Consider the following 26,864-nt stretch of genomic DNA (forward strand, 5'->3'; position numbering starts at 1 on the left):
TAGTCTTGACTTGAGCATTATAGTGATTCAGTAAGGATTCGTAGGTATCTGCCTCCACGTAGAGGCATGTTGGGACTAATAAAGAGACTATAGTGCTCGATTTCATCTGCCGGAGTGCGGTGAGCAATTAGATCAGTAAAGTTCTGCCTCTGCCTGAATTAACGTGATAAACTTTAAAGTAAGAAAGTGTCAATGTAGTGTGAATCGCTTATCTGGAGTTGAAAGTGATTAATTCCATTTTATTTGCTGAGGGGGGCTTGCCAGTATGCACGGGATTTTTCCTCGACCGGAAGTATGGAATAAACATTCCAAAAGAGGTGATCTTGATCATCAACAAAACGAAGGGGGTTTTACATAGGGCGTATGCTCCAAGGCTTATATAAGCGATCACACATTAGCCGACGTGGTGGGGACCCTGCTACGAGCACTCAGGCCTCTATTAGCCCTATTGTACCATCCCCGTAAATCGTCTATTCAAGGATTTCCTGCCTAAGACGCTCGCAGGCTTTTGGGAACCTGAGAACATTCTCAAAAGGCAGAGAGTGTGCAGATTCTTCATTGAAGAAAACCTTACCGAGGTGTCTTCGTCCCAGAGCTGAGTAGCTGCATATGACATGCAGGGTCGTCTCTTCCTTCTGCTCACATTGGCTGCATATAGCCGAAACCATCATCCCAGTCTTTTCCTTATGGTAGTTTAAGGATCAGTGTCCCGGTAAAAGCTCTGCTAGGGGTTTCATGTCCTACTTCTTAAGGAACAGTAAAAATCCTGCTCTACCGGTCTTGGGTTCTTTCGCAAGGATTTTCGCCTGCTGGCAAGAGATCAAATTTCTCCACTCAGCTTCGCGAATCCTTTCAATTTCAGCCTTCAGAGTAGACTTGATAGTGGATGGCCGGATGCCAAAAGCTAGTTTTGGCCCCATCATTGTAGGTCTAGACCTTTGGCCTAGACCAGTCTATCAGCCTCCTCATTACCAGCGATGTCTCGTTCAGTCGGCTAAGCTTCAGCAGCACTTGATGACAACTCCACACCAACTGGTTTGATATCTCGTTGCTGTTTAATGGTGATAATGCTGCCTGACTCTCGGAACCGATTCGAATCGTGCGACCCATCCATTTTTGTCGTAAACATTTTTTCTGAAATGGCATATATCTTCGCCTAAAATATGGTCGTCAATTTTTCGAGAAGTCAATCCAATTCAATCCATGACCCGTAGATAAAGATTATTAAGTCTGTAATCCGAAATGTCTCATGGTCATTTTCTAGCTATTTTTCTCTTTTGGTGATTACGACAGCGTATGTTTTCTGAAAGTCGAATCAGGACACCATATGGTCGGCCGGCCTCAAAGCTATCGGATGTTTGCCGAAGAATTTGCAAATGGATGCATGACCGTATGATTGGCCGCCTTTCCACGTTCCAATGGTATCGAGTCTATATCCGTCGTTGGTTGGTTAGCGTTTAACCTCTAAGTGAATGGGGGTACATTTAGGATAGCTTTGAGTGTCGCAGTCGGCCTAGTACGGATTACTACAGAAATACTTAGGCAAATGAGCCTATGAAATTGTGTTAGCAAGTTTTTGCGGTTTGCAAAGTTCAGTACTGTTTGATACTCTCCACTCTCCGACAAGAGCCGAAATGTTAGGGGATGCCACCGTGATGTCGGTGATCGTTCGCCTGTACACGTCGAAAAAAGTGGGTTGAGGATCTGCTGATCGGTTCCTACCAAATACTTTAATAGTCTCGATCCGTTTGCATTGATGTTGGAACTTCTCCAGCATATACGGTGGTCGTTGGCCCTTGGCCTCTTGGCTTTAGGTGTCACCTCTTGTTCTCTAGAGGACTGGTAAAAAGGGATAGTTGAACCCACCCGACATTCCTCAATTTCACTTCAACTTCCGAAGAAGTAAAATACGTTGCAAAAATTCCACGAAGTATCAGCTTGGACTTACGCTTCTCCTTAGGGATGAGAAGGCTTCACTTGGAGGCTTTCACCAGCTGAGTAGTTAGACAGTTAAGGCTGACTTTCATTCTGCGCATTCAGCTAAATTAGTAATTTCAAAGACTCCGTGTCTGTTAGTGCTTTTGAATATGTCACTTAGTGCGCGATATAAGATGCCGTAAATAAAATTTGGTGCTAGGAAGTGCAGAATCTATGAGTTGATAAAATATATTCAATCAAAACGGCCTTCGATATCGAAAAAATAGATACAATAAATACAATAAATTGTGAATACTCTTTGAAAGAAGCTAAAATTTTAACAAACCCTTTTCATAGAACAATATTAAGCAATATATCTGGAAAGATTCCTGAGGGATACTCTTCAAATAAAATTAATAAATGACAGTACTTTTCCCTATTTTCGAAATCAAATAAAAGGGATCAAATTTGCGCTGAACCCGAAATTGTTCACTAATTAAGGGGGTCATCCCCTGTGTCGGATCCGCGGAAATCGCATTCTACTGCATGTTGAAAATCCGCTGCCACCGTAGCTCAAAATCTATCCAATGAAATTCTTTGAAATTTTCAGGACTTATTCAGAACATATTTCTACGGTCAACAAACTAGGATAATTGCGATTCATTCAGTGGTTTTTTTATTCATTAAAGAAGCCTTGAAAAAACACCAAAATTCACAAAAAAAAGTTTAATACGGCACCAAAAATTTAGCTTTTAATATTTTTTAATAATCCTAGTTTGCGGACTGTAGTTAAGTCTGTACATTAAAATTCCGTTTACCTTTTTTCTTTACGATGATCACAGCGTCCTCTAGCGTGGCAGCAGAAAAACAACCTCTTTTGGAGTTGGGTGTATAAATTGCTCTGTGTTTCAATAACGAACTATGCGATCGGGCTGAAAAAAAAACGGCCTTCACACGGAATGACCCCCTTAAATCTGATTGCATCCCCATCTAGTTTGTATCTATGCGATGGCGAACTAATTTATTTTTAAAGTTTTTTATCCTTCCTATCTACTTTATCAATTTCGTTGTTTTGACATATAATTTTCTTGGAAACGGTGGAACATATTGAGACGATACTGGATGGACTAAACTATCAAATGCCACCCATGCATGTTAACGAATTTTTTGAAGATACGCAAAAAAGAAATTTCGATATTCCACACGAAAGAAAGTTCAATATTATAAAATAATTCATTAATTTTTTGTTGTAAATATAAGATTTCTAAGGGATTTTTGAAACCATTTTTGAAATTAGAGTTTCAAAGACGCACCGAATGTTCACTGGATGTGTTCAATGGAAATGTTGGCGTTTGGTACACAGTCACTACTCAAAAAGGCCTTTATTTACATTTTGTTTAGTACAGAAATAAAAGCAAATCAAATGGAAGTTTTACACTTTACAGGCTACTTCACACGCTTCTCTGGTCATGAAATTATTATTATTCCCACCGCAACCACCATAAATGAATTTCATGCATTCGTTGATGTCGGATTTATAGTGATATCTTTCCATGTATGCGAAACAACGTCCAGCTTGTGCGGGTTGACTACACATATCTGAAAGAAAAAGTTATTAAAAATAACATGCGATCAACATCTACATATAACAATAAATTCCTTTTAATTCATATTTTTAGGTGGATTAAAAATGAACACGAGTTGCTTTCGAGGAAGGATCCTCCGGTAAATTTTTGGCTTCCTACAGGAAGATGGATGACTCCGTAACCTATGTAACGACGAATTTCATGAATGATACTACCACCAGCTCAATAGATTATAGTGCTCGGGTCACCGAATTCATATAGGTGAGGACGAGGAAGGGTGAATGCAAAGCAAACGGGGAAACTTAGAGTTTACATGACACTGAATGGAGCCTCAAAGTCCTTCCAGTCTAATAAGGTCTGCAGCAGGGTTTCTTCTTCTGCTTCAAAGAGGAATGTTGTATTGATTAGATTACTTAGGTAATGGAAGCTCCATCTATAATTCATGACCAAAAATAATGTGGAGTGATAGTAGATGTTCATTTTTGGAGTGCTGGTTGGCAGGTACGCTCTCCACCGCCATATTTTTTTTCAGATTTTTCAGATGGGTAGTTTCTGAAAATGACTGCCTCACATTATGCTTCTACTTCTTAACCCATCACATACCCTACAACCGATGCCAAATCTATCGATCGGTTTTGTAAAGAGCTAATCATAACCCTTAATTTGACATTCCACACACCTTCTTTTTGCTTCTATGGAGACGTCCCTTAAATTGTACATCAAATTATCTGGATTACACAGTCTGCATATGTTTACACAATTTCATTTCAATCGGTTTAGGTGTTTCGCGAAAAGTGCAGGTAGCAGAGAGGTAAGAGGTCGGACAGACAGATACCTCTGTAGTAACTTGGTTTTAATAAGGTTTTTTTCTACACAAAACCTTACCAAGTCGAGAAACCGGAAGCTGGACGCTTTAGGCATGAAAGGTTTTGTGAACTTCTTTTATAAAGACACACATGACATTCAAAGTCTTGTATTTGCAAAGAAGTGACAAATTTGACCTATTATAGCTTTGTTAGTAATAGTGCGATTTCCATGAAACTTGGTAGGATCATGCTCTATATTATAGCCTGCATTGTTACTAAATTACTAAAAATTATAGTAATATGCTATTACTAACTTTATTTGTTCAGATATCAGTATTTCGGAGCCTATACCACCATATAGTTGCAGCCTCTTGATTTTTTTCAGATTTTTCGGTTGGGTAGTTTCTGAGAATGGGTCCGTTAAAGAAATGATGACGTTCAGCCTCCCGAACTCCCTACCTTTCTAATAAATGTCGAAACTAAGACCAAACATTTGATACCTCACATGACTATATTTAATGAAAAAATATAACACCCTACGTTTGCATGTATGGGAACCCCACCTTAAAGTTGACGTAGAAATATGTAACTCACTGTATGCGTGAGCGTTCACACTTTTCGCCTTTCCGCTAAACTTTAGTTAGTTAGTTTAGTTAGCTGGGGGGAGCCGCAGCTCCGAGCACTCAGGCCATTGTTAGGCCCATTGTACTATCCCCGTAAGTTGCCTATTCAATGGCTTCCCGCCTACGGTGGTCGCAGGCTTTAGCGAATCTTAGAACATTCTCTAGAGGCAGAGAGTGTGCAGATTCTTCATTGAAGAAAACCTTGCCAAGGTGTCTTCGTCTGAGATCTAAGGATGCCGGGTAGCTGCATAAAAAGTGCAGGGCCGTCTCCTCCACCTCCTCACATTGGCTGCACATAACCGAAACCACTACCCCAATCTTTTCCATATGGTAGTTTAAGGGGCAGTGTCCCGTCAAAAGCCCTACTAGTGTTTTCATGTCCCACTTCTTAAGAGACAACAAAAATGCCGCTCTAGTGACCCTAGGCTCCTTCACAAGGATTTTCGCTTGCCGGCAAGAGTCCAAATTCCTCCACTCGGTTGCGTGAATCTTTGCAATTTCACCCTTCAGAGTAGACTTGACAGTAGATGGTCGGATTCCAAGAGCTGGTTCTGGTCCCACCATTGTGGATCCAGGCCCTCAGCGAGCCAGTCTGTCAGCCTCTTCATTAGGAAATCCCCCAAACTTAGTGTGAATCGCTACAACCGTCTCAGAGAAAAATGCGTGTGACAGACAGAAAGACAGTAAGCCGACTTTTACACAAAACCTTAAAAAAGTATAGAAGCCTTCTGCATTCATAGATTGGGCTGCAGAACAGGCGACATTTCTAAAACTTAAAGGAGAATGGAAAACGAATAGGATTCAGAGAGAGAGTAACTCCTCATCGGAAGAGGAGATGAGCATACGAAGCCATATATGGCTTCACAAATTCTTTATCTTTTTTTATCTAAAATCTTCGCTGCAAATGATCCAAATCGCATTCACAAGATAAAACGCATCTTAATCGTTAAGATTTCATCCTTTTGGTTTATTATGTGTCTTCGTGTCAAGGCATAACATGTTTTTCCCGGGTTAGTATAAGACGTGATACAAGTGGTTTTTAAATATCCTTCGTATGTTTTTTCTCACAAATCATAATTCATGCAGTAGATGATTAAGGAAGATTCGGACGAACATAGCTCTAAATCAAAACTAGGAACAGACCATAATGGCTAATGAAAGCTTTAATGCCTAAAAATGAGATGGAAATTTACAATGTGAAATCTATTTGCTGCTTAAAGCGAGGAACAAGCAAATCGCAGTGTCACAATTACCAACTATTTGGACACCCATTTCTTAATTGGTGCGCCGAAGCAAGGTGAGTGAAATTTCAAGGACCATATTACTACACCAAATGCGAAAAGAAAAAAGCAGAAATGGCTACCTGCACTAACTGCAGGGGAGAGATCCCAGGAAGCTACGTTAGGTGTACACAAAACCCCAAAAATCTCAAAAGATAATTGGAATACACTCCCACCGATGATCTATAATAAATCTAATAATTCTAAAAATAAAATAACCGCTTAAAATGTTCCGACAAAAATTCTAAAAATAAAATAACCGCTTAAAATGTTCCGACAAAAACTCCCTCCACCACACCAAAACCTAAACCCGTACAAATGGATCAAGTTATGATCAACATGCAATCTTAAATACAAATTTCGACAGAGTCAATGATGGCCAAAATGATTCAAAAGTTATTCAATTCGCAGATTTCTCTAATTCAAACAATCCTCATGGAAAATTTCAAATTAAACATCCTTTTTGAGATCATTATATGAACTTAGAGAACAGACAACTGAAAAAATTTTACAACCGACCTACGGTTAATTTTCCACGAAAATAAACTGACGGATTATACGCATTTCTGAATAGGAACGGAGTAATTCTCCACGCACCAGAAGAGCCAACACAATATGGTGGCAGCTCAACTGGTGTAGGACGATATCACTCACTGCATGCCTGGTTGTTCACAGTTCCCACCGTCTCACTAAATTTCGTGTCAATCGGTATAGCCATTTCTGAGAAAAGTGCGTGTGACAGAGAGACAGGCAGATAGACGGACAGACGGATAGATAGACAGACAGACCCTGTGAGGAGTGGTCAGATCTCCCATCAGGCACGACCCCAGCTATCGGATTGGGGCATACCTATTGATGTGTAAATATGTGTTCATGCACTTTTCTTTTCTGACTGTGCATGGGCTAGTGTTTGCTCATCCCCAGATGCGCGGACCAAAATGGCTATGGGAAGGATACTCAGAACATAAAACCACTATGGAAGACGTGAGAAGGAGAAAACTTATGGTGCAGGGGCTCGGAACCCCAGTACCGGCGGCTTTTGGGGCTCCCGGTTGTCGATATCCCTCGACCGCAGTGCCTCGGTGGTGGACAACTTGGCCACCGTGGCATCAAATGCTATAAGTGTTTTAGATTTGGAAAAGGAATTGTTCAAGCGAAGTACCACTCTACCAAGAACAGCAGCAACAACATCGAAGAAGATGAATTGAAAGCAGATCGCAGGACGCCAAAAACAGCAACAACACAGACCGCACATATTCAAGAGGAGCAGCAGCAGGAGGTACTCTAGGACCAGGAAAAGGACCTATTCAGAAGAAGTTCGTCGACTTTGAGATCTCCTCCAGTGCCAAACATCAAACAAGTCGGGAGACCGGAAGCTGAGCGCTGCAGGTATGAAAGGTTTTGTTTGCTTCTCCCATGAATATATTTGAGTGTAGAACCATCCCAATTGTACGTAGCCCGTTATGTACATGCATTTAGCATGTCTGACTATTCACTTTAGTGTGATATTGATATTTAGTTGCAGTAAATTTACACGGTCAAGCCAACTTTGAGCTACTGTAACTTTGTTACTAATAGTATGATTTTGATCGAACTTGGGAATAATATTCTTCATATTATATTTTATATTACTACCAAGTTTTATAGCTTTGAGATAAACCTAAGGGGAGTTTTACTCAATTTCCCCAAAAATATGGTAATATACAATTATTAACTTAATTTGAACAGATATCGATATGGAGAGTATTTAGAGACCTGGGCACCATATAGATGCAGCTTCATGAATTTTTTTGAGATTTTTTGGTTTGGTAGTTTCTGAGAATGGGTCCGTTAAAGAAATCGTCACTTTCCACCCCTCCCATTCCCCGCCTTTCTAACAGATGTCAAAACTGAGCCCGGCTTCGAAAAGTACTACTATACTTTGATTTGATACCCAACATGACTGTATTCGGTGAAAAAACATTATACACCTCCCTTTTGTATGTATGGGGACACACCATCTCAACGTAGGACGAAATCACTCACTGCATGCCTGGTTGTTCACAGTTCCACCACCAAATTTCGTGTCAATCGGTATAGCCATTTCTGAGAAAAGTGTGTGTGACAGAAAGATAGATAGATAGACAGGCAGACAGACAGACAGACAGTCTGTGTCGTAAGTGCGGAGAGCAAGGCCATTTTGCGAAGGATTGCAACGGAAAGCCCAAATGCATGTTCTGTGTCGAAATGAAAAATAGCGACAGCGCCCACATTGCAGGAAGCAGTAATTGCCCAGTATTCAGAAAGGCGTTCATAAATAAGCACAAATGAAGTTTATGCAACTAAATCTGAACCACTGTCGAGCGGCCCAAGACCTGCTCTCCCAGAGCGTGTTTGAAAATAATGTCGACGTAGCTATTGTATGCGAACAATATGAAAATCTTCATAGCGGAGTATGGGTAGCTGACAAAAACAGCAAAGCCGCGATATGGAGCTGCGGAAGTCGTGCTATAGAAGATGTAAAAAAACATCCAGAGAACGGATTTACACGTGCCAAAATAGGAGGTATATACATCTATAGTTGTTACGCAGCCCCGAGCCTCACGCTGGAGGAATTCACTTTGTTGCTTGAGAAACTATCTTTTGATGCCAGGCGCTATAATCCCAAAATAATTGCCGGTGATTTCAATTCATGGGCAGAAGAATGGGGAAGCAGAAAAACAAATGCAAGGGGGCAAATACTGCTAGAGGCATTCTCGCGTCTAAATGTCGTACTTGCGAACTCTGGGGGAGCCAACACATACCGGAGGGGAGAATTACAATCGGTAGTAGACCTCACTTTCGTCAGTGACACCCTTATCAAAGACTTGCAGTGGCATGTTAGCGAAGAGTACACACACAGCGATCATCAGGCTATTGTCTTCCAAACCTCGCGTAGGAATTACATGAAGCCACAAAAAAGAATAACGATGAGCTGGGTAACTAACAAATTCGATGAAGAAATGTTCAAGGAGGTACTTCTAGATGACACATTAGTATCGGGAAGCGCACAAGAAAAAGCTTTACAGGCCGCGGAAAAATTGCAGCGGGCATGCGATGCCTCTATGCCACGGCGTAGCGCTTTCCGAAGACGAAATCCCAATTTCTGGTGGAATTCAGAAATTGAGGAATGTCGGAAAAACTGCCTCAGAGCTAGGAGATGCTCCCAGCGCAGAAGAAATCAACCTGAATTCGTTGAGCTGCACATGCAATACAAGAACGCGAGGAAAAAATTGCAAGTAGCTATCACGAAGAGCAAATCCGAACATTTCAAGCGGATGTGTACCGAAGCTGATTCTGATCCATGGGGTGGCGCCTACAGGTCTGTAATGTCATCACTGAAAGGCAAGCGCTCCCCACCGATTACCTGTCCAAAATTACTACAAAACATAGTGGACACTCTCTTCCCAGAGGACGTGAACTACACAAATTTGCCTAAAGTGCATGTAAACCCCGATGAAATCCCTGAAGTGGTAGAAGAGGAAATTTTTGATGCAGCAAGTAAATTCGCTGAAAATAAGACCCCAGGGCCAGATGGAATCCCGAATATCGCCCTGAAAGTGGCAGCCAGGTCAGCACCAGGTATGTTTGGTAAAGTTTTTACGGCATGCCTCAGAGAAGGAGAATTCCCCGAGCAATGGAAGCTGCAAAAGTTGATACTTATTCCGAAGCCAGGTAAACCATTGGGAGACCCCTCCTCATATCGACCGATATGTTTGGTCAATACCATTGGTAAACTATTTGAACGAGTATTATACAACAGACTGCTCGCTGTTGCGGAAAAGGAAGGAGGCCTATCCGACAAGCAATTCGGGTTTCGTAAGGGGAGATCAACCATCGATGCAATCAGCATGGTGACTGGCCTGGCTCGCGCTGCAATACAAGATGACAAATGCTGCGCAGTGGTGACCCTCGATGTAAAAAATGCTTTCAACACTGCAAAGTGGACGAAAATCGTAGAAGCTCTAACCAAACTAAAGGTTCCAAAGTACATTGTACGCATCGTTGTTGCATTTCTTCTTGGAAGAAGATTATATTGCGACTCGGACGATGGAGAGAAATTATTCCCAATGACGTGCGGCGTACCACAGGGGTCTGTCTTAGGTCCCTTACTGTGGTTAATTATGTACAACGGAGTGCTGACGCTACGCCTTCCTAACGGCGTGACAACTATTGGTTTTGCGGACGATATCGGGGTAACAATAGTGGCAAAACGCTTAGACGAGATCGAAATCTATGCAAATGAAGCGATATGGGAGATCAATTCCTGGTTGAAAAAGTCCGGTCTATCACTTGCTGAACATAAAACGGAACTAGTGCTAATCAGCAAAAGGAGGAAAGACACGACCGTAAAAATTAAAGTTGGTGGAAAAACAATTTACTCCCAAGAGTCGCTTAAATATTTGGGAGTAATGATTGACAAAAGACTCAACTTTAAAAAACACATTGAGTACGCTGCAACTAAAGCATCTTCCATCGCTGTAACGATCTCGAGGATACTACCGAACATTGGTGGACCAAGACAAAGTCGACGTCGTCTTATTTCAAGGGTAGTTAGTTCCGTGCTACTCTACGCAGCTCCAGTTTGGGCAACCGTTCTGGAAAACAAATCAAACTGCGGAAAACTAGGAATGGCGTATCGACTAAGTGCACTCCGGGTATGCAGTGCTTATCGAACGACATCAGGAGAAGCGGCATATGTACTAGCAGGGATGCTCCCCATAGACATCTTGGCGAAGGAAAGTCGGCGACTCTACGACAAAACGTATGCAGCTGGAGAGTCTAGCGCATTTCGACGGCAGCTGGCACGGTGGGAATCTATCGAACGGTGGCAACAGCGATGGGACGAGTCCCAAAATGCTCGTTGGACATACCGCATCATTCCGGATATTCGGAGATGGTTTGAACGAAACCATGGGGAATTAAGCCACGAGCTAACACAATTCTTGAGTGGACATGGAGGTTATCGTGCTTATTTACATCGATTTGGTCACGACGAATCACCATGCTGCCCAAGATGTGGTAACGTGGCTGAGAATGCGGAGCATGTCATATTTGATTGCCCCAGGTTCACCGCGCACCGAACAAGAATGGAAGCGGTCGCAGACAGGCGTTTAACACCCGAAAACATTGTGGAGTTTATGCTGGAGTCAACGGATGCCTGGAACCAGGTTGTAAGGGAACTACAAGCTATTCACCAACAGCTTAGGCAGGAAGAACTACGACGAAAACAAGGAAGGGAGAGAACCATAATGAGCCGCAGCTAAAAGCTGATCCAGCCCCGCGATGCAATACTTGATAGGAGTTCCGTGGGGAGAGTGGAATGAGAAGGAGGTGGTTTTAGTGAGTAGAAGTCTCACATAACTGCGTGGCAGGAGCCAGCAGTAGGTTTTGAACCTTTCCACCTTCCAACGCCAAAAAAAAAAAAAAAAGACAGACAGACAGAAGACCAAACTTCTGGTGGAATGGTGAACTGGCCGGCCTTCGGTCAGCTCTGCTCAGAAGTGGACGTAAGCTCGTGGGGCATTGCTTATAGAATCGTGATGGGACGATTCAGAGGTCGTTCATCTCCGCAGATCACGTGTCCTACCCTCTTGTTGAAAATCATCCAGGTGTTATTCCTCCGGCAAGAGGAGGGCATCGACACATTCCAACCACCTCTGAATGTGACGGAAATTCCACCAGTCAACAGAGATTGGCTGCTGGAGAACTGCGGTAGAATAGGAGACAATAAAGCGCCGGGCCTGGACGGAGTACCGAATAAGGCACGTAAGCTTGATGTAAAATCCTGACCGGACATGTTCGCTGAGTTGTTCGAAGCGTGCATTTCCAGCGGCATGGAAGCGGCAGAAGTTGCTACTTCTGCCTAAGCCTAGGAAACAGGTGAACCATTCTTATACAGACCCATATGTCTTTAGCACACTGCGGGGAAAATGTTAGAGCGGATAATCTATAACAGATTACTCTCGGTTGTTGAGAGCCAAGGCAAGGTTATTTGACTGAAAGGAGGCTCTGCTATGACACCGATGACGGATCCGAGGAATACGTTGTTTTCGCGGGTGTCCTGCAGGGCTCCGTATTGGGCCCACTACTGTGGAACGCCATGTGCAATGATATACTTAATCTGCCCCTTCCGCGTTGTGGGTTACGCTGACGACATAACACTGGTTGTTGTCGTAAAACGTCTCGAAGATGCTGAGTTATACTCAAGCGAGGCAATCAGTGTTGTTAAAATTTGGCTAGAGAGCTCTGGTCTGACACTTGCGGAGGAAAAAAACAGAAGCGATCCTCATCACTAAGCGCCGGAAGAGAAATTACCCCTGCATTAGAATCGGAAATCATGGTGATAGACAGGAAGCTCAGCTATAAGCAACATGTGCAGTATATTTGCGACAAGTCTTCTACTGCTAGTATGGCCCTGGCAAGGATAATGCCGAACGTGGAAGGGCCACGGCATACCTCTAGGGTGGTGACCTCAATCATGCTCTATGCGACCTCAGGAGGGAGGGGTTGCGAATGTCAGTTAACACTAACAAACTGAGTGCAGTCTTCAGGAGGACAGCATTGAGGGTATGCTCTGCCTTCAAGACTGTCTGACTGTCTCAGACGATGCAGCATTCGTTATCTCTGGAACGATACTGATTGACATCTTGGCAGATGAGATGGCGAACATATACAATGCGAAGCCAGAGGGAGAGATCCATAAATAGATAGCAATAACGGTGAGAACGCTCAAGAAAGGGTCGGTGGACTCCCAAGCTCATTCCTGCCATCAAGGAGTGGTTGGAGAGACGACACGGTGAGATTAATTATAATCTCACCCAGTTTCTTACGGGGCACGGAGGATATCGCCAACACCTGCACAGGTTTAACTTGGAGACTTCACCCGCCTGTCCTAATTGCGATGGAGTCCCAGAAGATCTGGAGCATGTATTCTTTTGCTGTCCGAGATTTGTGGAAGAAAGGGGGAATCTAGAGGAGACTCTAGGAGGGGTGCTGGTACAAAAAAATCTGATGCCAAACATGATAGTACAACAAGAGAATTGGGATGCGGTCAACCCTATGATCGCATCTATCCAAAATAAATTGCGAAAGGCCGAAGAGAGGATACCCGCCGCGTATAGAAGAAAGGTGACTAAGCTAGAGTGAGCTGACTCCGCCCCGTGATGTTATACCTTATGGTGGTTCCGCGGGGCATCGTGGCAGGTGGGGATGGTTTTAGTGGGTAAAAATCCTACACATTGGTGTGCCCAAATCAGCGTCTTCTGAGGATTTACAAAAAAAAAAAAGACAGACAGACATTAAACCGATTTTAATAAGGTTTTGTTACCCTTAAAAAGGGCTGGGGGTTGATTCTTCATTAATGGAATTTTAATATTCCCTTAATTATTACGTCAGCATTTTACTTGTATAGCTTTAGAAGCAATTCGCGTGAAATTGCTAAGTTTGAACTACTATAACTTTGGCTTTAATGGCCAGATTTCTATGAAATTTGGCCTGTGTTTTGTTTTATTCAAAACCTTAAAAACTAAATATGATAAAAGATTATCAGGGTATAAACTTGTGATCCGACCATCGTTACTCTTCGGAACGTTGAAAGCACATGGTAAACCTCTCAAATCATAGCTATTCGAAAAATTCCTGGTAAATGCGAAACACAGATATTAGAAATTATTTAAAACAAGTCGGGAAACCGGAAGCTAGACGCTTCAGGTATGAAAGGTTTTGTGTATTTCTTTTATAAAGAGATTTGGGTGTACATTTGTCCCACTAGCATGTAGCACGTAAAATATGCATATATTATGTGAAAATATCTACTTTCAAGTGATATTGACATTCATAGTCTTGAATTTGCAGAGGAGCGACAGATTTCACCTAGTATAACTTTGTTAGTAATAGTGCGATTTTCACCAAATTTGGTAGGATCATGACCTATACTATAGCCTACATTGCTGCAAAATTTTGTAATTCTAGGGTAAACTTAAGGGGGGTTTTCCTGTCAACTACTAGAAATTAGAGTAATATACTATTATTAACTTTATTTGAACAGATATCGATATGAAGGGTATTTCGGAGCCTAGGCACCATATAGTGGCAGCCCCTTGATTTTTTCTAGATTTTTCGGTTTGGTAGTTCCTGAGAATGGGTTCGTTAAAAAAATGACCACTTCCAACCCCCCGCACTCCCCACCTTTTCAACAAAAGTCAAAACTAAGACCGGCTTCGAAAAGTACTAACCGAGGCGTTTAATTTGATACCCCACATGACTATATTTGATGAAAAAAAATTTACACCTTCCTTTTGCATGTATGGGGATCCCCCCTTAAGTTCATCGTAAAAGGATGTAGCTCACTATATGCGTGAGCGTTCACAGTTCCCACCTTTCTACCAAATTTGGTGTCAATCGCTATAACCGTCTCCGAGAAAAATGCGTGTGACGGACAGACAGACAGACAGACAGACAGACAGACAGACAGACAGACAGACGGACAGACAGACAGACAGTAAACCGATTTTAATAAGGTTTTGTTTTACAAACAAAACCTTAAAAACGAAATATATTCGAGCCTGAGGACACTTACACAATCAATTGAAAACCACCGCTACAGATAAAAAATAGTTAACGATGTCCACATAGAAGGGAAGCAAAGGTGTTTAATATCGGCTTCAGTACAAATCATAGTGGACTTGGTCGAAGAGGTGAGGCAGCGACTGACGGGTAGTCGAAAGTCATCTATTTTGGTACAAATTGTGGTACTAGCTTAGAACAGCGTGAACCAGAAAGAGTAGAAGAAAGTTTCTTTCCAACTGGCCCCAGCTCAGGGCTCCTTCGCATCCTTACATGAGAATGTACTTCTTCGAAAGTTTTGCGAGCAACGCAAGAACATTGCTGGAACCGATAGCAGAGCCACCCATTGTGTCTCATAAATAAATAAATGGGCGTTGCCTGTATGTTTCACCATGCATAAATAGCAAATATAATATAGTAAAACATTCCCTAAACATTTCCGATTGACATAAAAATTGGAGTGGGGAGTGGTACCCCCTCTCTGGGGCGGAACATTTTATATTCGAAATAACTGCAAGAAATGCAATATTTATAGGTATCCAACTAAAATACTTTCTCAGAGTGAAATTATGCGGTGTTGCCAACGATTAATTAATTGAAGTAATAAAAACTTGTTGTTTCTTTTTCGTTGGTGTGGGTATTTATTCTTGCAAATACCGATATTTCGGGAACCACTTGTTCCCTTCATCAGTGCAAACAAGTGCAAATAAATAAATACCCACACCAACGAAAAAGAAACAACAAGTTTTCATTACTTCAATTAAAATACTTTAGCCTCGAGACAAATATCTTTCAATTATTTTCATTAAAAGAGATAACATACTCTCATACTGTTCTTAATCGTAGCCCGTCTCTCCGAATTTTCCTTAAAAACCTCCTTTTACACGTATTAAATGGTTTCTAGAGCTTTCAACTAAATTTTAACTTTTTTAGACGTAACATAATTTATAATGGTAATTTGAAATATAGGACACCAAATATTTCTTTCTTGTTGAACTATGGAAGTAAAATCTGGGCTATTTTGCGAGCTATCGAAAATAATGAATGGATGTTCCCAGCAGAGAACAGAGAGGTTCATTGCCGCATTGTATTACTTTCATACGATCCGCCGATAAATTTGAACCAAAGAACACACTTGAACTTCACAATATTCAAAACATACCTCGATTGATGCTTCCCGAAAATGCTGTCGCGATTATACTTATCAACAATAATATCAGCAGAAATACTTTCATTTTCATATGGAACTTCGTTTACCTTGGGTATCTATTCAAGAGCTAACTACAACTGGAACTAAACACTCTTCTCTGGTAGCAGATCTTATAAATAGTTGAAGATTTGAACATAGAGATTTGCATTCAAATAATTAGAGATAAACTCTGAACTCTGAACAAAATATTGAAATCTCAGTACAACAGATTCTTGACACTGATAGTAACACATTTGTATTGAACAACTACTATCTGGTGACACTGAACCATTTGAATAAAGATAAACAAACTATCTAATACTAAACCAGAGTTCAGATATCGCAAATAAAAACAAATTTATCTCATCGTAATGAAGCAATGGAGATTAAAGGTTATAATAGTGTACGCTACGCTGAGCCGAAGTGAGTAACACCATTTATATATACTCATGCATATTATGTATTGATACCCTCAGTTGCTTGTTAGCACCTAACACTGGACTTATACCTCCCAATGGTAGCCGTGGATAACCCCTAAACAACTGTCGTGTGGTGAAGAGACGTGAGTGGCATCCCAGTTTCCACTCTAATACAGAGGCTGCTGGAACTGGTAGGAGGCATAAATTGCATCCATCCATCCATATAAAGTTGAAATTTACCGCTTAGTACTGCATGCAATCATTAGCCGTTGCCTGAAATGCCCTTCAGTTCCACGCGACTTTTGGAGACGTCCGCACTCCTCCCCAACTGTGCTGCACTAAATGCCCTTGGGGTAACTCACTCGTCAGGTCATCTTGGGAGAGTGAATTCCACTGCATAAAATAGCTCACAATGAAATTGGCGCTCCTTCTCAATGTATGACCTATCAACTGTTATTCCCGTGTTCGAATCACAGTGCATAGGAGCGGGAGACTAGTGCGCTGACCAAGTTCTTCGTTTGAAATTGTGCCAGACCAGCATACTTCGGCTAGGTGCTACTCCCATATAGCAATATAGAAAGAACACTAGTGTAGAACAATCTCTACTTGATATTGGTGCTGAAATAACTGGATTTCCAGACTTTAGACAGGACAGCGAAAGCTGATGTAACTCTTAACTGTTAATATGTCGGGCGACATCCAGTTCGGTACCACCGTCGGCAGGAACCACGCTTCCTGGATATATAAATTGATCAACGCTTTCGATGCTCTGGCCATTTATACAAATAGGGAGAGCGCGATCACCCGTCAAACTGAGAACCTTGGTTTTGTTGGTGTTTATCTTCAGTCAAACTCTACTTGCCTCTCTTTCCAAATCCAGAGCGATTTGGCTAAGGTCCAGACCCGGTGAGAGAGCAAACAGATGTCATGAGCATAGTCGAGGTGTCTGAGGAAAGATGTCATTGTCCATTGAATTCCTCCACAACTTCTGAACAAGGCAGCATGAAGAACGTCACCCATAACAAGAAGAAATAATATCAACGACAGGATGCAAACCTGGTTGATTCCGCTTTGGACTGCAAATAGTCCAGTCATTAAAGCTTTCAACTTTTGAATTCTTTCAGTCAAGACCGACTGACATGAAATTTGTGGTGTAGGTAGAGGGTGGCATAAGAAAAAATTGTGATTTATCCACACTTTTTTCCAAAACTACGCACTTTCTTTACACCAAATTTTTAGAATTTAGAATTGCGAGAGCTTAAATGCAGTAGATTCCCAAGGGATTTGGCTTAATTTCAATTTATATGATTAAAGTAGGCTTTGATTTTATTGATTTTTATATCAAAAATTTAGTTAAATACATTTTTTTGATCGTCATCATCATCATCAACATCACCGACGCAACAACCGGTATCCGGTCTAGGCATGCCTTAATAAGGAACTCCAGACATCCCGGTTTCGCGACGAGGTCCACCAATTCGATATCCCTAAAAGCTGTCTGGCGTCCTGATCTACATCGCTCCATCTTAAGCAAAGTCTGTCTCCTCTTTTTTTTCTACCATAGATATTGCCCTTATCGACTTTCCGAGCTGGATCATTCTCATCCATACGGATTAAGTGACCCGCCCACCGTAACCTATTGAACCGGATTTTATCCACAACCTGACGGTCACGGTATCGCTCATAGATTTCGCCGTTATGTAGGCTACAGAATCGTCCATCCTCATGTAGGGGGGCAAAAATTCTCCGGAGGATTCTTCTCTCGAACGCGGCCAAGTGTTTGCAATTCTTCTTGCTAAGAACCCAAGTTTCCGAGGAATACATGAGGACTGGTAAGATCATTGACGTTTCGAGTGGAAAAATTTTTGTAAGCTAAAATAGGTTCTGTTGGCTGCCAACAACCGTACTCGAATTTCATCATCGTAGATGTTATCGGTTGTGATTTTTAACCCTAGATAGGAGAAATTATGAACGGTCTCAAAGTTGCAGTTTCCCAACCATTATTTTTCCCGTCGTTTGACCAGTGCGGTTTGATGTTGTTGTTGGTTGGTTTTTGGTGCTGACGTTGCCACCATATATTTTGTCTTACCTTCATTGATGTGCAGCCCAAGATCTCGCGACGCTTGCTCGATCTGGATGAAGGCAGTTTGTACGTGTCGGGTGGTTCTTCCCATGATGTCGATATCGCATAGGCCAGTAGTTGGGTGGACTTAAAGAGAATCGTACCTCTTGCATTTACCTCAGCATCACGGATTACTTTCTCGAGGGCCAGGTTGAAGAGGACGCATGATAGGGCATCCCCTTGTCGTAGACCGTTGTTGATGTTGAATGGTCTCGAGAGTAATCCTGCTGATTTTATCTGGCCTCGCACATTGGTCAGGGTCAACCAGATAGGTAACAACACTTAGTGTGTATTTGTTACACATTTGTTTCTTTTAGTACTTCCGTACTGCGATATAGAAACAAGACTATTGTAATATCGAAACAAGACTGAGGTTCCTTCTCGGTCACCTCGTATTTATATTTCCTTAAAATTATTTACATAATATACATATGATCCTTATCTTCTATGAAACTATCTAATACATAATACATATTAACATGTGGTTCTTATCTACGTAAAATCCTTCTTATCTACGTAAAATCCAATCCTTTTATTAGGGCCATTCGCAAATGCATCTTCGTTTATTATTCAACAACAGGATATGTTGTGAAAGAAAACATTTGACCTGAGTCGGGTATGACGAGATAAGGAAAATGATAAAGACCGAAATATTTATAACGGTCATACGGAGGAAAGAAGATGTGCAGATGCATCTTCGTTTATTATTATTTAGAACCAGGATTTATGCGTCGTTAAAAGATGCCGCCGGTGCGGACCGTTCCATAACTCAGCCTAGTCAGTATTATCAATTTTGTCGGGATTCCGAATTTTCTCATGGCAGTGTTTAGTTTTACCCTGGCTATTAAAGTTGATGAAAAGATGGTGCAACTGATGTCCATATTCTGCTGCTGATTTGTCTGGAATGCAGCCTCTTTGGTGTGGACCAATTATGGGCGCTGAACCACTTGATGTAATTTGTCGCCTCCATATTTAACCAATTCGGCTGTAATTCCAACGGCTCCTGGTGACTTATGATTTGAAAGGTGATGAATTACACGGACCGTTTCTTCTATACTTGTCCGTCGTCTTCAGTTGGTAGGACCTGCAACTCGCCGATGTTCTGGTTGTTCAGTAGTTCATCAAAGTAATTAACCCATCGCTCTAATATGTCCATTCTGTCGGAAATCCGATTTCCATCTTTGTCTCGGCAGGATGAAGATCGTGGTTTGTAAAGCTTCATCCTGCTGACTTGTTGGTACAACTTCCGCGCCTGGTGCGGTTGCTACCTGTACTTTTCGAGTTCACAGACCGGTTGCTTCTCCCAGGCTTCCTTCTTCCGTCTGTGAAGTTGCTTCTCCGCTCGCCGGAATTCGTGTTAAGTCTCTGCGCGTGCCCGCGTTCTGTGAGAAGGCAACATTACTCGGTTGCTGCATCGTCAAACCAGCCGCTCCAACTCTTTTCGCGGCTGGGGCCAAGTATATTTGTGGCCGTATTTATGATTGTAATTGTGGAGATCATTTGTTGATGCTTCATCTCCAGGACCTCTGTTGTCGGCTTCAGTGTTGACTCTCACCTGATTGTCAGAGGGGATTCTGGATGCTGTTGTTATTCGAGCTCGGAGCACCATACCAAGGAGATAGTGATCCGAGTCTATATTGGCCCTCTTATATATGTTCTGAAATTCATCGCACTAACTTCTATAAAGCCCCTAAAAGCTACTTGTTTTCTGTTATTTGACCTTGAAAATGTTAGTTTCTTTTAGAAATTACGAATCTATGTTGGACTAACTATAACTCTGTCCATATTGCACCCGCAAAAAATGAAAAGAGTCTTTCTTTGTGGTTATTTATTATGCTTTGTTTCTGCTTAATATCTTTTCGCATGAAATGCATGGTTTTCGAGTTATTTGACAAAAAGCCGTTGAAAAACATGCATTTTTCCATGAAAAATAAGTTGAAAACTACTACTTGTACGAATAATTTTTACTAAACATTTTTTGCCTAGAATTGACTATTGAACCGATTTCAGTGGTTATTTCGAAAAAAATTCCATACCCACCCGGGGCCAGACGCATATCAGCACATTATAACTGTTGTCTCTTATGCCACCCTCTACCTCTACCCGTAATTTCATGACAATCGGTCTTGACTGAAAACATTCAGAGGTCGCACGGAATTTTTAGCTTTAATAACTGGACTAAAAATACTTTGAGATTTTATTTCGGTGGAACACGTGACATTTTGCGTTGCTCGTATGTCGCTCTGATAATATCTATTAATTTCTCCGGGATGTCCCCTGCATAGAGCACTCCAGATATACTCCCTCTTCACGCTGTCGAAAGCTTTCGCAAAATCAATGAAGAGCAGTTGCAAGGAGGGTCTTAATTCCGGGCGTTTCCAAAATGATCCGTAGGGTGTTGATGTAGTCACACAGGAGGATCCCGAGCCTGCTCTCTGTCGACCAAGCTTTCGATATGTCCTTTGGTGCGTCCTGGGATTATTTTAGCTATTATCTTTGCGACAAAAGGGAGCGCGTAGATACCTTTGCAAGTGTCACACTCAAAATGAGTCCCCATCTTTGGGAGCTTGGCAATCACCCCCTTCTTCCACTCTCCTGGAAAGGTCTCGGATTCCCAAGATTTCCGTACGTGGAAACAGTACAATAACTGCAGATCGAGCGATAAATTATTTTGTGGTGTTACCGTCATGCCTAGCTTTACTCCGTGTGATTACATTGATGACCGAAATGATTTTTCTTCCGCTTGCAAGAATAGTTCGTATCCGCTGTTATGGTGATTAGCCACTTCATCCACAAGAGGAGGAGTTTCACCGGATGTGGTACGGTCAAGAAGCGGTGAAGCATTCTTTCCACCTCTTCAGTTGCTCGTCATCGTGGATGAGAATTTCACTGTTGACCAGCGCAGTAGCAAATTTTCTCTTATCACGACGCACACTACAAATGATGAACGTCTTGGGATTCCGCTCGGTATTGGAGTGCGAGCGCGTCACACCCTCCATCCGTCGCAGCGGTCAGTCGAACCTTTAACCCCTTTCGTTCATCAATCCGCTTCCACGATTCCGCAGTCAGCCAGATCTTATGACACTCTTTTGGGACGTGGCTGACGACCAGTGTAGCAACCGAGAAAAGAGATTTTGGATGGCAGCCCAATGCTCATCGATATTCTTAGGCAGGATACTCAGTATATGCCGTTCGATCAGCAAGATAGGCCTCCCGCTGCCGAACGATAGCTGAGTCGTACAAGCGGGCTTTGCAGCTCCCCAACCCTGCGTGAAGTGGCGGATGCAACACGCAAGCGAACGTAATCCCTTTTAAGGCCGATGTCAGTGCCTTTTTTGTTACGCACATATAGAACACAACTCTTAATTCTTCTGCTCTTCTGCTCGTGAAGTGGTCGATCTGATTACTCGTACGGCGTCGAATAGTTCAAACCCAACTGACCTTATGGCGGGCTCTGTGCTCGAAAAATGTGCTACCAATGACGAGGCGGTGGAAGTTGCAGAAATCCAAGAATCTTCCATCATTATCGTTACGATCGCCAACACTGTGTTTACCCATCACATGTCCGAGCAAGGTGTTATCAGATCTCACTTTGGCATTCAGATCACCCATCACTATCACAATGTCAATTTTAGGAAACCTCCCCTGAACTGCGTTTAATTGCTCGTAGAAAGCGCCCTTTTTCACTATATCGGAAGTCTCCGTTGGTGCGTAGCATTGTAAAATTGTGATGCAATTAGAAGTCTGTCAGAAACTGACTATCACCTCAACAGAGCGCGCCTTGCTGTAGCCGTTAGAAGCAACTTCATACCGGATTCCCGTCTGGCTTTCCAGAATACAAAAGCACATTGCCGCGAGAGGGACAGGAGTACATGCCGGGGTCTGGCCACCTTACTTCTTTTCGACCCACAATGCCCAGTTTATATCGCTGGAATTTCCGCTCAAGTTGCAGAAAACGAGCATTCTGAGGACTCTCCTTAGCGTTGTCGAGGACCCCTTTCAATCACTTTTTAGGAAAAGCAGGGAAAGCTATTGGTGTGTTTTTAAGTGCTAACTCACCGGGCCGGATGAATATTCTGCAGAATCTCTTGCAGATAGTTCTTAAGATATTCCTTCAAGTGACACATGAATGAATGAAATGAATAAAAGTAACATTGAATTCTAACGCAGTCATATATTACCAATTAATAGTTCAAACAAACTCAATTTAGTTGGACGATTGCGGTCCACTTTTTAGGAATATTTTCTTTTGGGGTTCTTAGAAAAGCTTTCAGCGGTTGTTTTTTACGGAATTATTTGTACAGCAAGGCAGCAAACAATATCTCACTGTCCTTCTTGACATTTCATTCTCGAAATTAATTTTGACATTTTAAGATTTTAATGAGCCGTTGTCGGTCTACTGAAGTTTCTTGACACGGGTTGTGACGTCACACAGAATGGCGCGGGCTTTTCAGTGCGCTTGAATTTGGTTGGAATTAAAAATAATTTAAAAAATACATTTGTTTTTTCAAAAACGGTCTTTGAGAGTTTTGCTAGATTTCACCATGGAAATGATTTCTGTCATAAGTAAAATGTAAAGCGGGCAGGGCAGTCCGTTGTTATTTCGATCAAAATAATCGCACAAGAATAAATAGCTGCCCGTGAAAATTCACTATATTCAAATAATTTTAGTGTATTATCCGTGTATAATAATAATGAATAATAATAATTGTAAATGAAGGCAAGACAAAATATATGGTGGCAACGTCAGCACCGAAGACGAATCAACCAACAACATCAAACCGCACTGGTCAAACACGAAGAAGAATAAGGATAGGAGGATACAACTTTGAGACCGTTGACAATTTCTTCTATCTAGGGTCGAAAATCACAACCGATAACAGCTACGATGATGAAATCCGTGCACGGTTGTTGTCAGCCAACAGAGCCTATTTCAGCTTACAAAGACGGTTCCGCTCGAAACGTCTCACCATAGGGTCAAAGCTCTTACTGTACAAGACAATGATCTTGCCAGTCCTCATGTATTCCTCGGAAACTTGGGTTCTTAGCAAGAAAAATTGCGAATCCTCCGAAGAATTTTTGGCCCCCTACATGAGGATGGACGATTCCGTAGCCTACACAACGACGAAATCTATGAGCGATACCATGACCGTCCGGTTGGGGATAAAATCCGGCTCAATAGGTTACGGTGGGCGGGTCACTTAATCCGTATGGATGAGGATGATCCCACCCGGAAAGTCTATAAATAATAATAATAATCGTTGGCACAACAATCCATATTGGATCAGGGCCTTGAAGTGTGTTAGAGCACTGCATTCAAGACCGTTACGGTACACTACAGTAACCTGTAGGAGGCAATGTGGTCAGCATTGCGCTCGCCCGAGATTATTACCCTGATTTGACTCAGGTACTCATTCACAGCTGAGTCGACTGGTATCCGACGTCAAATCACGATACAAATCCCACTGCCGCCAGCGAGATTTGAACCGCGACCTTCCGTACGACAGCCTTGTGCTCTAACCAGTCAGCTATCCGGACTACGAAAGTCTATAAAGGCAATATCTATGGTAGAAAAAGAAGACGAGGCAGACCCTTCTTAAGATGGAGCGATGGCGTAGGTCAGGAAGCCAGACAGTTTTTAGGCCTAGACCGGATACCGGTTGTTGCGCCGTTGATGATGATGATGATGAATAATTGTACCTAAATCCCTCATGGCTTCCCTTGATGTCCTGGGACTTTGGCACAGTCTGGTTCAAGCCATGCAGAAGTACACCATTCTGCATACGTGCTCGATGTTGCGGGGAGTTCTCGACGGATTCTCCCATCAACCTACTACCGGCCACCACCACCAGCGCCCCTTTAGTTTTTAAGTAGGTAGGATCGTCCGAGCCTAAGTGCTTGGCACTTAGTGCTAGTATTAGGTAAAATCCGGCATCTGCCGAGATTGTGATAATCCTTAATCAACAGAAATTTGTTTTGCGGGGGCATTGATATCTCGATGCTCCACTTTTCTACTCTGCCTCCTTTTTAGGGAAATCACCCATGAATTTATCCTTGGTTGAAATTTCCGCGCAGAGAAGAAAGGAAATAAAAGAAACAAACACTTCGTACTCAATGTCGTCCTCCACGGTTATTTCAAACCTTGAACTCCCTCAAACCCGAAGGACATCACTTGATAATGTTCGTCGTTATTTCCCGTATTCGTCACTTCCCTTGGGTTGTTGTATTCTCCGATGAAGGAATATTCGTTGCTTCAAAAGAAATTACTTTGCTAAAATTTTGTTATTATCTGTATTTTTAACAAGTGAAAATTGACAGGATAACCAGGTTTGTTACCCCAATGTTCTCCGATAAGAAATTTCCTCTTAATCGGATAGCTTGCATTGACTTGTACTCAATAAGAGCAACATTACCTTCGATGACGTTCTGCTTCCAATATATTAGAGAATTAGTACTATGTAAACATTGAAATTTTTAAATGGAGATGGATTTTATAGTTTAGAGGAAAGGTACCAATTGTTATCTTTTTTTTTAAATAAATAAATCAATAAATTTTTGACACCAGTGAATGTTTGAATGGAAATTAGGAAAATGAAAGGAGTAAATTGGAAAAGCTAAGGGACACTAAAACGTGAGAAAATGAAGGAGCATTGCACATTCTTTCGTCAGATTGTTCCTGGACTAGGGTTAAACAACACAATTTTTGGAAAGGAAAACACAATTTTTGCATTTGGGAAGTGATTGCTCCTACACAACTTATTCTATTTTCATAAAGGAGATTTTTTTATTTAGAGTGAAGTCCGAATTGTGATTCAACATTTCTTCTAATGCTTTAGCTATCGTAGGTTTTAGTTATTATGATTTTAGTCTTACAAATCCTCCGTTTTTCTTGGAGATTAAAATGCCTGGATTAAGAAATCGAAAAAATACTGTATATTTTTGCGTGGAATTGTATGAGGAATCGTCTGGCGTACAGATTGTCCTGTAATTTTGAACGCTCTTTATACGAGAAGGATGTAAATGCGAATTATCAAAGTGTGGGTTTTTTGAACTTTAATCTTTCAGGCAGTTCTTTCTCTTCCACCAAGCCTTCCGACACTATTTGTCCTGCGTTTGTATGGCTTCACTCTATATGTACGCGAAAATTCTGGCGTGCAAGATTTATTTTTTTCTGGCCAAAATTTGACAGGCTTGGCAGTAGGCCGACAACAATTAAACCATTTCCGGGTAAAATTTTTCGTGCAACGGGTCATGTAAATTTTCATGTAGCCAGCTCTCCCTCTATTAAAGCTGACCGTGCAAAACGTGGTGGGCAAAGAAAAACAGACTGAAAGCTAGACAAGGCCTTGAAGATACTTATTCCAAAAGTCTACAAAATACATGTCCATATCTCTGCATTAAGTTTACCATATACCTTAAAATACAATTCAATCGGGGTATCTTTTTTATTTTATTTTTATTTTCTTATTTATTTAAAGAAATGAAAAATTGAAAATAGCATTCTCAAGGCTACCTTTCAGAGGGGGGATTAACAAACGCAGTCGAAATGTAAAATAGGAACAGTTATAGAGTCAAATGACCTAAATTGTAGGGCAATGTGGAAACGGCATAAATGAGAGAGAATGTTGGGTCCGGAGGGAGAGTCCACACGTGGAAATTCTCTTCAAAGAAGATTGTTGCTTAAAATCGTTATTGTGTAGTGTGGGCCTAAGAGTAAGGCAGTCGCGAGTGCGGAATGAAAACTAAATCACAACACATTATTCAAGGACGTTCTTATCAGAGGAGTTGAAAAGTGATAAACAAGGCTGGACTCAGGAAGAGGAACGCAAGATAAAATCTGCCATTTTGGAAGAACGACTGACGATGTCGACGAAATGAAAATTGAAGTGTCTTGAAAGAAGGCTAGAAACGGTAAAACCTGTCTATTCAGAGAGTAAGGAAAGGATGAAAATGATGTTGGGGAGAATTTGAGCAAAACACACATCTAGTGGCACTTGCTTATATTTAGTATCAGCTTATTCACTGGACACTAACGCACCAAATTTCGATTAAATTGGAGAAAAAGACAGTTTGATGGAGACAAGACAGCGGTAAACAATTAAATTTACCTGTTGAAAGTAAGCACGGCATAGTGAGGGAAAAGGGATGGTTATTAATAAAAATAGAAATAATAGGGGCTAACAGAGAAGTAACGAAATGAGTGACCAATAGTGAAACACTAGAAAATTAAAATGGGGAGATATTAAGTGCAGACGCATTGAAGAGGAATATGCTTAGGTTCACAGAATCAAAGGCTTTAAAGATATCGACATAAATTATATCTACCTGCGGCATGA

The 26,864-nt window shown here is 41.7% G+C and overlaps 1 protein-coding gene across 1 annotated transcript; it reads right to left on the reverse strand.

Annotated features, from left to right (window-relative positions):
• Positions 1-3,280: 3,280 nt before the first annotated feature.
• On the reverse strand, positions 3,281-16,109 carry LOC119646877 (PI-stichotoxin-She2a-like). Its single transcript, XM_038047503.1, has 2 exons — positions 15,961-16,109; positions 3,281-3,516 (listed from the first exon to the last, which is right to left on the reverse strand). Exons 1-2 carry the CDS (start codon positions 16,037-16,039, stop codon positions 3,350-3,352), a joined length of 246 nt encoding a protein of 81 aa, XP_037903431.1. The 5' UTR covers positions 16,040-16,109; the 3' UTR covers positions 3,281-3,349.
• Positions 16,110-26,864: the final 10,755 nt, after the last annotated feature.

The sequence above is a fragment of the Hermetia illucens genome, chromosome 1, assembly GCF_905115235.1.
Source record: "Hermetia illucens chromosome 1, iHerIll2.2.curated.20191125, whole genome shotgun sequence".
Classification (NCBI taxonomy): domain Eukaryota; kingdom Metazoa; phylum Arthropoda; class Insecta; order Diptera; family Stratiomyidae; genus Hermetia; species Hermetia illucens.